Below are 14,163 nucleotides of genomic sequence, written 5' to 3' on the forward strand. Positions count from 1 at the left end.
GGGTCTTATTAGGTAGCGCCAACTGACCTGTAACTTGCTATACAGTACAGGATAGCCTCAAGCTCATGATCCTTTTGCCTCAGCCTTCTGTGTGCTAACATTACAGGCTTGTGCAACTATTTCTGGCTTATAGTCAAAGTGTTAGCTGAGGCATTAGGCATCTTAAGAGTCTTCTGGGGCTGGAGAACCTACATTCAAGCAAAGTTAGTTTTTTTCAGGCCTCAATTCTTTGCCACCCATACCTCTTCATAGGGTTGCTCAACATGGCAACTTGCCTCTTCCAAAGCAGGTAATCCAAGAAATAAAGAAGTGTGAGAACCTCCAATGGAAGCCATAGTATTTTTTTTTTTTATAACCTAATCCTAAGTGACATACTATTTCTTTTGATCACATGAATCAGTTCTTTTATATTGCAAAGGAACTGTACAATGGTTTGGCTATGTCCTCTTCCAAAAACTTATATTTTGAAATTTAACCCAAGCTGGGCATGGGGGGCTCATACCTGTAATCCTAGCTACTTAGGAGGCTGAGATCTTAGCATTGATATTTGAAGCCCACGCTGTCAGGAAAGTCCATGAGACACTCATCTCCAATAAACTACTTCAGAAAGTCCAGAAGTGGTGCTGTGGCTCAAATGGTAAAGTGCTAGCTTGGAGCAGAAGAAGCTCAAGGACAGAGCCTAGGCCTTGAGATCAAGCCCTAGGACTGGCAGAAAAAACCCTAATTCAAGTGTATAGGAAGGTGTATACTAAATCCAATTATAAAAGGACTAGAGCTTGAGATTGTCAGTTCACTTGTGTTCTCCCTTTACTCTTACCTCACTCTGGTCTTTCTATTTGTGTGTGAATGTATGTGAGTGCCCACATACTCTTGGTCTTTCTACCTGTCATTATAGGGTGATACATAGAAGACTCTTGTCAGATGCTAGCACCTTGATTTTGGGCTTCCCAATTTCTAGAACTTTAAGAAGTGAATTCTTCCTTTAAAACTGCTCAGTCAGTGCTATTCTATGTAAAAACACAAAACAGACTGAGACAAAGGCTATAAATTCAAGAGGTTAGGATTGTCAGGGCCATTTTGTGCACAGAAACCATAGTTGCACAGCTAGTAAATTGAATAACTGAGATTCAAACTCTTATTCCTCATACTTTTGTAATAAGTAACAAAGGGAAGTTTTGTATAAAGTAACTATGTTGATGGGATATCAGATAAGATATTGAGAAAGATTTGTTTGACCTAAGTCATGAAGAAACCTTAGAGTTTTCTGTGTAGAGTGGTAGTATTGTGTGGGAACATGGTTTAGTGGTAGAGTGCTTTCCTAGCATGCATGAAGCCCTGGGTTCAATTGCTTAGTACCACATAAACAGAAAAAGCCTGAAGTGGCTCTGTAGCTCAAGTGGTAGAGTGCTAGACTTGAGCACAGAGAGGCGCAGGGATGATGCCTAGACCTTAGTTCAAGCCCTACGACTGGCCAAAAAAAAAAAAAAGTGGTAGCTGGGCGCTGGTGGCTCACACCTGTAATCCTAACTACTCAGGAAGCTGAGATCTGAGGATCACTTTTCAAAAGCCAGCCGAGGCAGGAAAGTCCTTGAGACTCGTATCTCCAATAAACCACTAGAAAGCTGGAAGTGGCAGTGTAGCTCAAGTGGTAGAGAGCTCTCTTTGAGCTGAAGAGCACGGGGACAGCACCCAGGTCCAGAGTTCAAGCCCCATAACCGACAAAAAAAGAGTGGTGGCGTGGTCCAGGGTGGGATGATATAGCAGGTAGGGGACTAGCATGATCTGGGGCAGAGACTTGAAAATGTGCTGTTTTTTGTTGTTGTCGTTGTCGTCATCGTAGTCATTGGTCATGGGGCTTGAACTCTGTGCTTGGGCGCTGTCCCTGAGCTCTTCAGCTTAAGGTGAGCGCTCTACTGCTCAAGCCACAGCACCACTTCCGGTTTTATAGTGGTTTATTGGAGATAAGAGTCTCACAGACTTTTCTGCTCGAGCTGGCTTTGAAACATGATCCTCAGATCTCAGCCTCCTGTGTAGCTAGAATTATAGGAGTGAGCCACTGACACCTGGCAAAATGTGCTATTTTTGTAGAATATAAAGTAATTCTGGCCAGGCACTGGTGGTTTATGCCTGTTAATTCTAGCTACTCATGAGGCTGAGATTGAGAATTGCGGATCAAACCAGCCTGGGCAGGAAAGTCTGTGACTTTTTTTTTGGTTGTGGACTTGAACTCTGGGCCTGGGCACTGTCCCTCAGCTCTTCAGCTCAAGGCTAACGCTCTACTACTTGAGCCAAAGTGCCACTTTCGGTTTTCTGAAGATAAGAGTGTCACAGATTTTCCTCCCCAGCTAGCTTTGAACGGAGATCCTCCCCCTCCTTTGAGCTGCGATCCTCCTCCTCCGATCTCAGCCTCCTGAGTAGCTAGGATTACAGGCGTGAGCCATGAGTGCCTCGCCTTATTATTATTGTTGTTGTTGTTGGTCATTGGGCTTGAACTCTGGGTCTGGGCACTGTCCCTGAGCTCAAGGCCAGTGCTCTACCCCTCTGTGAGACTCTTATTTCTACTTAACTACCAGAAAACTGCAAGTAGTACTGTGGCTGAAAGTGGTAGATCGCTAGCCTGGAGCAAAAAGAGCTCAGAAGTAGCCTCCAGGCCCTGAGTTCAAGCCCCATGATCGACAAAAAATAAAAATTCTGGATGGTTAAAACATAGAGTATATGGAAGAAGGGTCAGAGTAGAAAAAATAATGAAGACTATGTGGATAATAGGAAAGACTTGAAAGTGGGATAAAATAATAAGATTGTATGTTAAAAACTATATAGGTAAAAGTACATATCTGTTCACCCAACTCTCACATTTTCAGCCAATAATCCTGGTTTACAGTAACCATACTCTTCACCCCTTCTCCCTAGTTCTTAACTTCACCTTCAAAGTTTTTTTTTTTTTTTTTGTCGGTCGTGGGGCTTGGACTCTGGGCCTGGGTGCTGTCCCTCAGCTCTTCAGCTCAAGGCGAGTGCTCTACCACTTGAGCTACAGCGCCACTTCCGACCTTCAAAGTTTTTTGTGTTGCTTTGCTTTCTAAGGTGTTTTTTCCACCTGCTCCAATCGAATGTGCTGAAGTTAGAGATGGAGAATATAATGAGGCATCAAATTGACAGGCTAGGCAGAAGGTCTCACCCTCAGGCTAAATTTGCTTTATTTATTACATTCCAAGGGCATGTTTCCAGATCTTCCTTCCCCAGCTTCCCAGCTCCCTTTCCAGTTTTTGGAATTTGGAGCATCAAGTCCTTTTTAGGTGAACTTATCTGCTCCCAGCTGGGCATGAGGCCAGGTTGCTGCTCTCACTTCTCATTATGTACAGCTTTTCAGAATCATACATTGTAATAAGAAATGAATTTCTCAAAATGAATTAGCAAAATGAATTTAGCAAAATGAATTTCTGCCATTTCAGGTAAGTTTATAATTCTCCTGGTGAAATATAAAGAAATATGTAGTGTAGAAAGACTGCTCAGAATCAGAATGTGGGTCAGAAGAAAAGTTTTTTTGTGTGTATATGAATGAAATAGGTAAAGTAACGATGAAGGACGGTGCTTATAAACACATTTACAAAAGCAAGGAAGTCTTGCTTACAGCAAGACTTACAGCAAGGACTATACTCCTTGATTCTTGTGGCTATCCTCATTGCTGCTGCTTGTTTTGAGTTAAAGGAGAAATAGTTTGTGGATGGAAGAAACTTTTCTTAAAGGTACTCTTATATGGAAACATGGATACTTCTTTTTTCTTTTTCTTTTTTGTCAGTCCTAGGATTTAAACTCAGGACCTAGGCACTGTCCTTGAGCTTCTTTTGCTCAAAGCTAGCACTCTACCACTGGCGCCACAGCGCCACTTCCAGCTTTTTCTGTATATGTGGTACTGAGGAATAGAACCCAGGGCTTCATGCATTCCAAGCAAGAATTCTACCACTGAGCCACATTCCCAGTCTCTGTTCTGTTTTGATGCATGGTTTTACTATGTAGATCATGCTACCCTGACTTTTACCATTTTTTCTCCTTTGCCTCCTGAGAGATTATATGCTTAGTTTAAGAGGCCTATTAAGTCAAATAGTCCTAAACCTTTGGGCAGGTAACAGAAAATAAATACAGATTACTGAAATCTAAGCCCTAATCAAGAAGATTAAGAGGGCCTCTATAAAGAGATTTCAGGAGAGATCTAGATGGTCTTGTGTAGAAATAGTAAGCCACTTCATACATTAAAAAAAGAAATGCCCTGCTGGGTGGCAGTGGCTCACAGAACAAGTTAAAAATAAAGTACCAGGGACTAGAGATAAAGTAGATGAATTTTATCAAACTGTTAAAAATATATGGGTAGAAGATTACATTTACTGCTTCTTCTTTTTTTTGGGGGGGGGGGGTTTCTGGTCATGGGACCTGAACTCTGGGCCTGGGCACTATCCCTCAGCTTTTCAGCTCAAGGCTAGCGCTCTACCACTTGAGCCACAGTGCCATTTCTGGCTTTTTTCTTTTTGCTTATGTGGTGCTGAGGAATCGAACCCAGGGCCTCATGCATGCAAGGCATGCGCTCTACCACTGAGCCACCTTCCCAGCCCCCTGCTTCTTTTTTATAGCATTTTTTATTGTGATTAAGTGATTACATAAATTTCACAAATTTCACAGTATTGTGGGATAGTGATACTTAGTTAAAGTCACAAATACATTCTAACCTTCATGGGGCAAATTGTCTTTATCATGGTCTATAAAGTTTATGAGTTCTATGAGCTTTGACAATAGTGATTTTTTCCACATCAGGTGATATGTACATTTCTTTCCTTTTGCTTAGTGTCAGCTATTCCCTCTTTCCTGCTCATTCCCTCCCTCCTATGGCTGCCATTGAGTTGCTTAGTTTGATCAGTGACCAGTGAAGCTGATGGGTCCTGCTGTTGTATGTTTTCCCCTGTTTCCCTCTGTTTCTATGTCCTCCTCCTAGTTTCCCTCCAATGTGCACATATGTATCATATATGTGGTCAGTAGCATGGGGTCATTTAGTAATGATTCGACCAAATGAGTGGCAGTCCTTTGTTTCTTGAGACTTGTTTACTTTGTCGTATCTCCTTATGTTTTTAATTTAACATCCACTTATCAGGGAGACCATGTGCCGTTTGCCTCTGCTCTTGGCTTAAACCTTACTCAACATGATTTCTACTTCCATCTATTTCCCTGCGAATGCCATTATTTTGTCCTTTCTAATGGCTGCATAATATTCCATTGTATATAGGTATCCCAATTTTTGGATCCATTCATCTGTAGTGAGTCATCTGGGTTGTTTCCATAGCCTGGCTATTGTAAACAGTGCTGCAATAAACATGGAGATGCATGTGTCTTTGTATCCTGGTTCCTGTTGTTCAGGGTAGATGCCTAGGAGTGGTATGGCTGGGTCATAGGGGAGGTCTATATTTAGCTTTCTGAGGACCTTCCAGACTGCTTTCCAAAGTAGTTGTATAAGTGATTTACTATTTCTTGGGGGCATTTCCTTCTTTCCTTCTTTCCTTCCTTCTTTCCTTCCTTCCTTCCTTCCTTCCTTCCTTCCTTCCTTCCTTCCTTCCTTCCTTCCTTCCTTCCTTCCTTCCTTCCTTCCTTCCTTCTTTCCTTGGGGCATTTCCTTATTTTTGTGCCAGTCTAATGGCTTGAACTCAGGATCTGGGCACTGTCTCTAACCTTTTTTGCTCAAGACTACCCCTTGGAGCCATAGCTCTACTTTCAGTGTTTTAGTGGTTAATTGGAGCTAAGAGTCTCATGGATTTCCTTCTTGGCTGCCTTCAAATTGTGATTCTCAGATCTCAGCCAACTGAGTAGTTAGGATCACAGGAGTGAGCTACTAGCACCTAGAATAATTGAATATTTTATTTGGGCTGTCGAGCTCTTCATTTACAGGTTTCAGTTTGATTTATTTTTTCAAGATTCGTTTATTTTTTGTTGTTGTGGGCCTTAAACTCAGGGCCTGGACACTATCCTTGAGCTCTTTTGCCCAAAGCTTACTAATTTGAGCCACAGCTCAATCCGTTTTTTTAGTGGTTAATTGGAGATAAGAGTCTCACAGGGACTTTTCTGCCTGGTCTGGCTTTGAACTGTGGTCCTCACATCTCAGCCTCCTGAGTAGCTAGAATTATAGGCGTGAGCCATTGGCACTCAACTCTTAGTGAATTTCATTTTCATATCTTGCCTTGTCTTCTTTATTCAGCTGTTGGTTTAAATTCTCCAGTTGATATCCTCCTTGAATTTATTAACTGCTTATACATCACCTCCTTAATTGATCATTATCTTTTTGAAATAATACAGATGAAATCATATAATAATAGATGGCCTTTTATGACTGTCCTCTTTTATTTAACACGTTTTTTGGGATCATCTATATTGTAATGTATGTAGTTTTTTTTTGTCTGTTGTTTTTAGTCTAAGCCATATTTTATTACATCAATGTATTTTCTTTTTTTTTTTTGGTCAGTTGTGGGTCTTGAACTCTGGGCCTGGGCCCTGTCCCTGAGTTCTTTAGCTCAAGGCAAGCCCTCTACCACTTGAGCCACAAGCCACTTATGGTTTTCTGGTGATTAATTGGAGATTAGAGTCTCAGGGACTTTCCTTCTTGGGCTGGCTTCAAACCAAGATCCTCAGATCTCAGCATCCTGAGTAGCTAGGATTACAGGAGTGAGCCACGAGTGCCCGGCAACTTTTTTTTTTTGTGTGTGTGTTGATCCTGGGGCTTGAACTCAGGACCTGGGCACTGTTTTTAAGCTTTTGTACTCAAGGCTAGTAGTGCTCTGCCACTTTGAGTCACAGTGCCATTTCCTAAAGAACTTCATTTAGAAGAGAAGTATCTTGGTCAAAGACCTTTGCTGCTCTGATTCTAGGTGGTTGATTCTAGAGAATTTTTTTAATACCCTGTGCTGTGCTTTGATTGGTTACCCTTGCTATAAATTAAGTATTTGGAAGGTGACCTTTTTATTGTCATGTCCCATAACATCCTGACTGGTGGTTAATTTCCAATCAGGGTCTTTCTGCAAACCTTTAGGCACCTATACAAATGATTATGAGAAGGGCTGGGAATGTGGATTAGTGGTAGAGTGCTTGCCTAGAATGCATGAAGCCCTGGATTCAATTCCTCAGTACCACATAAACAGAAAAAGAAGTGGTGCTTTGGCTCAAGTGGTAGAGTGCTAGCCTTGAGCAAAAGCTCAGGGACAGTGCCCAAGCCCTGAGTTCAAGCCCCAGGACAGGAAAACAAAAAACAGAACAACAAAAAAACCCACAACAAAACTATTATGAAAAAGCTTTTTTTTTTTTTTTTTGGGTCTGGTCGTGGGGCCTGAACTCTGGGCCTGGGCACTGTCCTTCAGCTCTTCAGCTCAAGGCTAGCGCTCTACCACTTGAGCCACAGCGCCACTTCCGGCTTTTTTCTTTTTGCTTCTGTGGTGCTGAGGAATCGAACCCAGGGCCTCAAGCATGCAAGGCAAGCACTCTACCACTGAGCCACCTTCCCAGCCCCAATGAGAAAGCTTTTGGAACCTCAACAATTCAAAGAAGCTAAAAAGGGGGTGGAGGCAGGATGTCTTGAATTTCCTGCTTGGAACCTCATTTGAATCAGTATTAGCTCTTTTACATTTGGTTTCCACTTACTAGGTCAAGATGCTGTCCAGGGCCTGTGGGTCCTTATTAATCTACCCTTTCAAGAAATGTACTGCATGAATTTACTTAGTGACTCATCACTGATAGACATTTAGATTGTTTATACCTTTTGATTGTATGATTCATGCCACTGTTTAATAATATGTACAAAATAAATTGTTACGGTTTGAGATTCTCACTATATAGCACAAGCTGGCTTCAAACTGTGATCAGCCTGCTTCTACCTTCCTAGTGCTGGGATTCCTGGTGTGTACCATCATACATGCTTGTACAAGTTTTGTTGTTGTTTTTTGTGGTTGTGGGGCTTGAACTCAGGGATTGGGTGCCATCCCTGAGCTTTTTTGCTCAAGGCTAGAATTCTGCTACTTTGAGCCACAGCGCCACTTCCCATTTTCTGCTTAATTGAAGATAAGAGTCTCACAGAGTTTCCTGCCCTGTCCAGGCTGGCTTTGAACCGTGATCCTCAGATCTCAGCCTCCAGAGTAGCTAGGATTACAGGTGTGAGCCACTGGTGATATTGGGGTGGCCCCCCAATATTGGAGTCCGTGATCAAAGGAACGAGACTGAAACAAAGTGAAAGTCAGACAAAGCTGTATTTTGCACCAAGCATCTAGAAACAGACTGACCAGTCAGGGCTGCCTCAAACCCAACAAGTTGCATGGGCTAACTTTTATAGAGAACAGGCCATGCAGTTAGGCTGGCCACACACAGGTGGCCAATAGCATTGTTATGTCGGGCCACACGCAAGTGACCAATGAGGTTACAACTTATCTTTATAAGCAGTTGTTCAAACTAGCCTACCACTTTGGTCAGTTTTGGCATGCATGTTTGGCAGAAGGGGGCGGGGAGTGGTTGTATCCCTTGGTGTGTGTGGGGGTGTTATATATCTGCTGTTACTAATTGGACATGTCCACCTGACCTCTAGGCTCTGTTATCAGAGACTTGCAATCCACATTTTTCCTAAACTTGTAAACAACAAGATGGATGTTTAATCAGGGTGCAGTCACCTAGGTTCACTGGGTCCTAACATTAAGATGGGGTCCCAGGGCTGGGAAGGTAGCTCAGTGGTAGAGTGCTTGCCTTGCATGCATGAGGCCCTGGGTTTGATTCCTCAGTACCACATAAGCAGAAAAAGCTGGAAGTGGGGCTGAGGCTCACCTTGAGCTGAAGGGCTGAGGGACAGCGCCCAGGCCCAGAGTTCAGGCCCCACAACTGACGAAAAAAAAAAAAGATGGGGTCCCAATAGCTAACCCCAGTGTTTTGTTTGGAGTTTTTAACCCCTTTGACAAAAGGAAAGGAATATTAATTTTTTTAGATGACAGTGGTAACTTTGAGTAGTTAGATATACTTATTGGGATTCTTTTTTTCTTCTTCCTTTTTTTTTTTGGTCATGGGGTTTGAACTCTGGCCCTGGCTGCTGTTCACCTCAAGGTGAGCGCTCTACCACTTGAGCTCCACAGCGCCACTTCCAGTTTTTTTGTTTTGTTTTGTTTTTTGGTCAGTCATAGGGCTTGAACTCTGGGCTTAGGCACTGTCCCTGTGCTCTTCAGCTCAAGGCGAGCGCTCTACCACTTGAGCTACAGTGCCACTTCCAGTTTTCTAGTGGCTTATTGGAGTTAAGTCTCACAGCCTTTCCTGACCGGGCTGGCTTTGAACTGCGATCCTCAGATCTCAGCCTACAGAGTAGCTAGGATTATAGGTGTGAGCTACTGGTTCCCAGCTACTAGTGGTTAATTGGAGATAAGAGTCTCATGGATTTTTCCAGTTTTCTTGTGGTTAACTGGAGATAAGACACTCATGGACTTTTCTGCCTGAGCTGGCTTCAAACCATGATCCTTATGGCTCAGCCTCCTGAGTAGCTAGGATCACAGGCATAAGCCACCAGTGTCTGGCTTAATTTCATTTTAATTAAATTATATCTAAAGACTTTAGGTGTTCAGTTTTGTGGTTTTAATTCCTGTGTGTACTGTTTTTTTAAATTTTCAATGAGATGATATGGTAAATCCTCCTTTTCTTCCTGAAAAGATACTCAAGGGAAATATATCAACAGTGCCTGAGTATTGAACTTTAATTATTGTGGTGTCATTTTCCTATTAATAAGTGAGTATCACAAGCATGTTTTGTGTGTGTGTGTGTGTGTGTGTGAGAGAGAGAGAGAGAGAGAGAGAGAAAAGGGGGGGGAGAATTCTCCAGAGGAGTTGAAGGAATAAATTATTTGCTTTGGACTGTAAACACGTTTGTATCCAGTGTTGGCCCCTGTGGCTTACACTTGTAATGCTACTACTTCAAAAGGCTGAGATCTGGGCTGGGAAGGTGGCTCAGTGGTAGAGCGCTTGCCTTGCATGCATGAGGCCCTGGGTTCTATTCCTCAGCACCACATAAACAGAAAAACCCGGATATAGCACTGTGGCTCAAGCTGTAGAGCACTAGCCTTGAGCTGAAGAGCTGAGGGACAGTGCCCAGACCCAGAGTTCAGGCTCTACGACCCACCAAAAAAAAAAAAAAAGAGGCTGAGATCTGAGGGTCACAGTTTGAATCCAGCCCAGACAGGAAAATCTGTGAGACTCTTTTTTTTTTTTTTTTTTTTTGGTCAGTCATGGAGCTTGAACTCTGGGCCTGGGTGCTCCTCAGTTCAAAGTTCAAAGTGAGCACTCTAACCACTTGAGCCACAGTGCTACTTCTGGTTTTCTGGTGGTTTATTGGACATAAGAGTCTCATGGACTTTCCTACTTGGGCTGGCTTTGAACTGTGATCCTTAGATCTCAGCCTCCTTAGTAGTTAGGATTATAGGCATGAGCCACCGGCTCCTGGCATCTGTGAGACTCTTATTTCCACTAAACTACCAAAAAAGCTAGAAGTGTGCTATGTTTCACAGTGATAGAGTGCTAGCTTTGAGCAAAAGAATTGCTCAAGGACATGTCCAGGCCCTGAGTTCAAGCCCCAGGACCAGGACCAAAAAAAAAAAAAAAGAGTATCTGTGGTAAATTGTACTCTATACTCATACTTACCCAATTTTTCTCTTTTTTTCATTACAGACGCTGCATTCAGGTAGTACATAAACTGCTTTGTTACCAGAAGAAGTGTAGAGTTCGCCTGCATTACACCTGGCGGGAGCTCTGGTCAGGTAACTTCTCTCTTGGGTTCATCCTCTTTTGATATACTTTTAATGAAGCTGGGCTGTAGGCAGATTAAACAGAAAAAAAATATACATACATGTAGTTACATTGTTGCATGATGCATATTACTATATATTATATCATATATTATGTATTATTATATTATATATTACATTCCACAGTTTCCCTTTCTCTCCCAGTCCTTCTTCTATCTTATATTTTTGATATTTCCCTATAGAAATAATCAAAACTTTCTTTTTTTATGGTTGCTCGTGGGGCCTGAACTCTGATCCTGGGCACTGTCCATCAGCTCTTCAGCTCAAGGCTAGAGTTCTACCACTTGAGCCACAGGGCCACTTCTGGTTTTCTGGTGGTTAATTGGAGATAAGAGTGTCATGGAGCTTCCTGCCCAGGCTGGCTTTGAACTAGGATAGTCAGATCTCAGCCTCCTGAGTAGCTAGGATTATAGGCATGAGCACCTGGCTTAATCAAAACTTTCTTTTTTTTGGGGGGGGTCGGTCGTGGGACTTGAACTCTGGGCCTGGGCACTGTCCCTCAGCTCTTCAGCTCAAGGCTAGCGCTCTACCACTTGAGCTACAGCGCCACTTCCGGTTTTCTGGTGGTTTATTGGAGATAGGATTCTCAAGGTCTCTCCTGCCCGGGCTGGCTTTGAACCGTGATCCTCAGATCTCAGCCTCCTGAGTAGCTAGGATTACAGGCATGAGCCACCAGCGCCGGGCTTCAAAACTTTCTTGAACCAACGATTCTTTCGTGTAAGAGTGAGATAAGAGTAGCCAGTACCAACTCGGATTCTTTCTTGGTTCCATTTGGTAGCAGCATATGGATACAAGGAAGCTTCTGTATGTTTCAGGAGTGATATCCTAGGGAGAGGGGATAGGAAAGGGGGCAGAAAGATGGGGGGAATCCTGTTCTTTGGGCTACATCTGGCATTATTATTGTTTACAGACAGTGTGGATTGCACCACTCCCCCTGTGCCAGAGACCAAACAGCAAATTATAGTGTTTACTTTTGTCTTTATATCTATTTGGTTAAAGACATTGCCACCCCTGCAGGCGGGAAGTAGCTCTTCTCTAAGGCTACAATTTATACTGGTTTGCCATCCTTTCCTTTTGTGTAACTAAATTGGAGGTTTCAGGGAAACAGAAGAGACATGTTTTCTGAGGCAGTAGCTTGCTGATAGGTCCTGTGGCTTTTGTGACCTGATGGTATAATAGTCTTCTCCAGATCATTACAGTGATGAATGGTTGCCCTTCCCATGAGAGATTTTCTCTGTATTCTCAGCAGAGGGGAGGGTATGCTAGTGTCAGAGTCTTTATAAGAAACAGGCCAGTAACCCAGCCCCCTTCCATAGAATTCATCTCACTTGTTGTGACACATGGTTTCCTCCCAGCCTAATTTGGCTTACTAAATTTAGTCCTCTATAATGGGAAGTAGAGATCTTTAATTAATGGATTAGCAAGTTTTTCTCGGTTACTGCCTATAGTGGTGAAAGGGGAGTAGGAGAATCACACTAATTGGCAATAGTGACATTTTGGTATTTTAGGAGAGAAAAGAATGGTTGTGTGAGAATTGAGGGAATGTCAGAAGAGCTGAAGAGAAATTGAAAAAGACTGAAATGACTACAGTTAGTTTTCTAGGTAATAATAATCCTTTAAACATAAAGGACTCCAATTAATGCCTATGGGTAGCAGTATGATTGTTCAGTTTTAAAAGACTAGAAGAAAGTAAAAAGATTAGAAACATGGCCCAAGAGGTAGAACACTTGCCCTAAGAAGCACAATCCCCAGAAGCAGGAAAGGTAGAGTGATAGAGAAAGTGAAAAAGATGCAAATCCATTTTGGGTATAGTTATAGGATCTAAGTACAGTGATTTATGTCTATAACAGAGGTAAACTTACACCTTGTAGTATTGAACAATCAGTTATGGTTGTAATTGCTTTTATCTGCTACTTCGATTCCTTTTATTTTTTATTTTCTTGCCGTTCCTGGGGCTTGAACTCAGAGCAAGGGCACTGTCCCTGAGGTTTTTTTTGCTCAAGGCTAACACTCTACTACTTGAGCCACAACACCACTTCCAGCTTTTTCTATTTATGTGGTACTGAGGAATTGAACCCAAGGCTTCATGCATACAAGGCAAGCACTCTACCACTAAGCTACATTCCCAGCCCTGTTTTTTTGTTTTTTGCTTTCTCTCTTTTGTTCTGTTTTTCTTTCCTCTCTTTCCTCAGCATTCTAACACTGGCCCTGTGAGCTTGCTGGCTTTGGCTTTTGTTCCTTCATCCTCATTTTTTGTTCTCTGTCCTTTGCCCATTGTCTTTTCCACATTGCCCTCTACCTTAGTCTCTGTCCTTCAGGTCCCTGATACTTGCTGCTCTCTTACTGCTCTCCTATTTCTATCTCCTATATATAGGTCAGAAACTGTAATGCATTGTTAAAAAATTTTTTTTTTTTTTTTTTTTGGGTCCGGTCGTGGGGCCTGAACTCTGGGCCTGGGCACTGTCCCTCAGCTCTTCAGCTCAAGGCTAGCGCTCTACCACTTGAGCCAGAGTGCCACTTCCGGCTTTTTTTCTTTTTGCTTATGTGGTGCTGAGGAATCAAACCCAGGGCCTCAGGCATGCAAGGCAAGTGCTCTACCACTGAGCCAACTTCCCAGCCCGCATTGTTAAAATTTTTGTGAAAACAGATATTTACCGTATAAGAAAATTTAAAATATCCTTTTAAAGTAATTTTGGTGGTGCTAGTTTCATAACTGCTATATAGGCATTCTGTTACTCAGGCTGTGTTTCTAGTCTGTTTTGCTGTGGTTATTTATTTTTTTGCCAGTATTGGGACTTGAACTCAAGTCCTCATACTTTCCCTTAGCTTTTTTCTGCTCAAGGAAGGTACTGTACCACCTGAGTCACACCTCTACTTTAAGCTTTTTGCAGGCTAACTGGAGATAAGAATCTTAGGGACTTTTCTTCCCAGATTAGCTTCAAACCATGATCTCAGTCTCCTGAGTAGCTAAGATTCCATGAGTAAGCCACTAGTACCTAGCTGCTCTGGTTATTTTTGAAATAGGGTCTTGATTTTTGCCCATGCTGTCCTACACTGGGTTCCTCCTATTTATGCTTCCCATCATAGCTAGGATTACAGGTGTGATCCACCAGCTCTGTTTACTTTTTCTGACTCATTTTAAAATTTTGGCTACTAATTTCTGTTTTTTTTTTTTTTTTGCCAGTCGTGGGGCCTGAACTCTGGGCCTGGGCGCTGTCCCTCAGCTCTTCAGCTCAAGGCTAGCCACACTTGAGCCACAGTGCCACTTCTGACTTTTTCTGCTTATGTGGTGCTGAGGAATTGAACCCAGGGCCTCA

General features: G+C 42.6%; 1 protein-coding gene across 3 annotated transcripts in view; it reads left to right on the forward strand.

Annotated features, from left to right (window-relative positions):
- Armh3 (armadillo like helical domain containing 3) overlaps window positions 1–14,163 on the forward strand; it is a 208,568-nt gene that overhangs the window by 87,789 nt on the left and 106,616 nt on the right. For all 3 annotated transcript variants that reach the window (XM_069994911.1, XM_069994912.1, XM_069994917.1), the window contains one exon: window positions 10,710–10,798. In XM_069994911.1, the coding sequence (XP_069851012.1) occupies window positions 10,710–10,798 (89 nt within the window). The remainder of the gene's footprint in view (window positions 1–10,709; window positions 10,799–14,163) is intronic.

This window comes from Dipodomys merriami, unplaced genomic scaffold (genome assembly GCF_024711535.1).
Source record: "Dipodomys merriami isolate MVZ:Mamm:240054 unplaced genomic scaffold, mDipMer1.0.p SCAF_102, whole genome shotgun sequence".
Lineage (NCBI taxonomy): Eukaryota > Metazoa > Chordata > Mammalia > Rodentia > Heteromyidae > Dipodomys > Dipodomys merriami.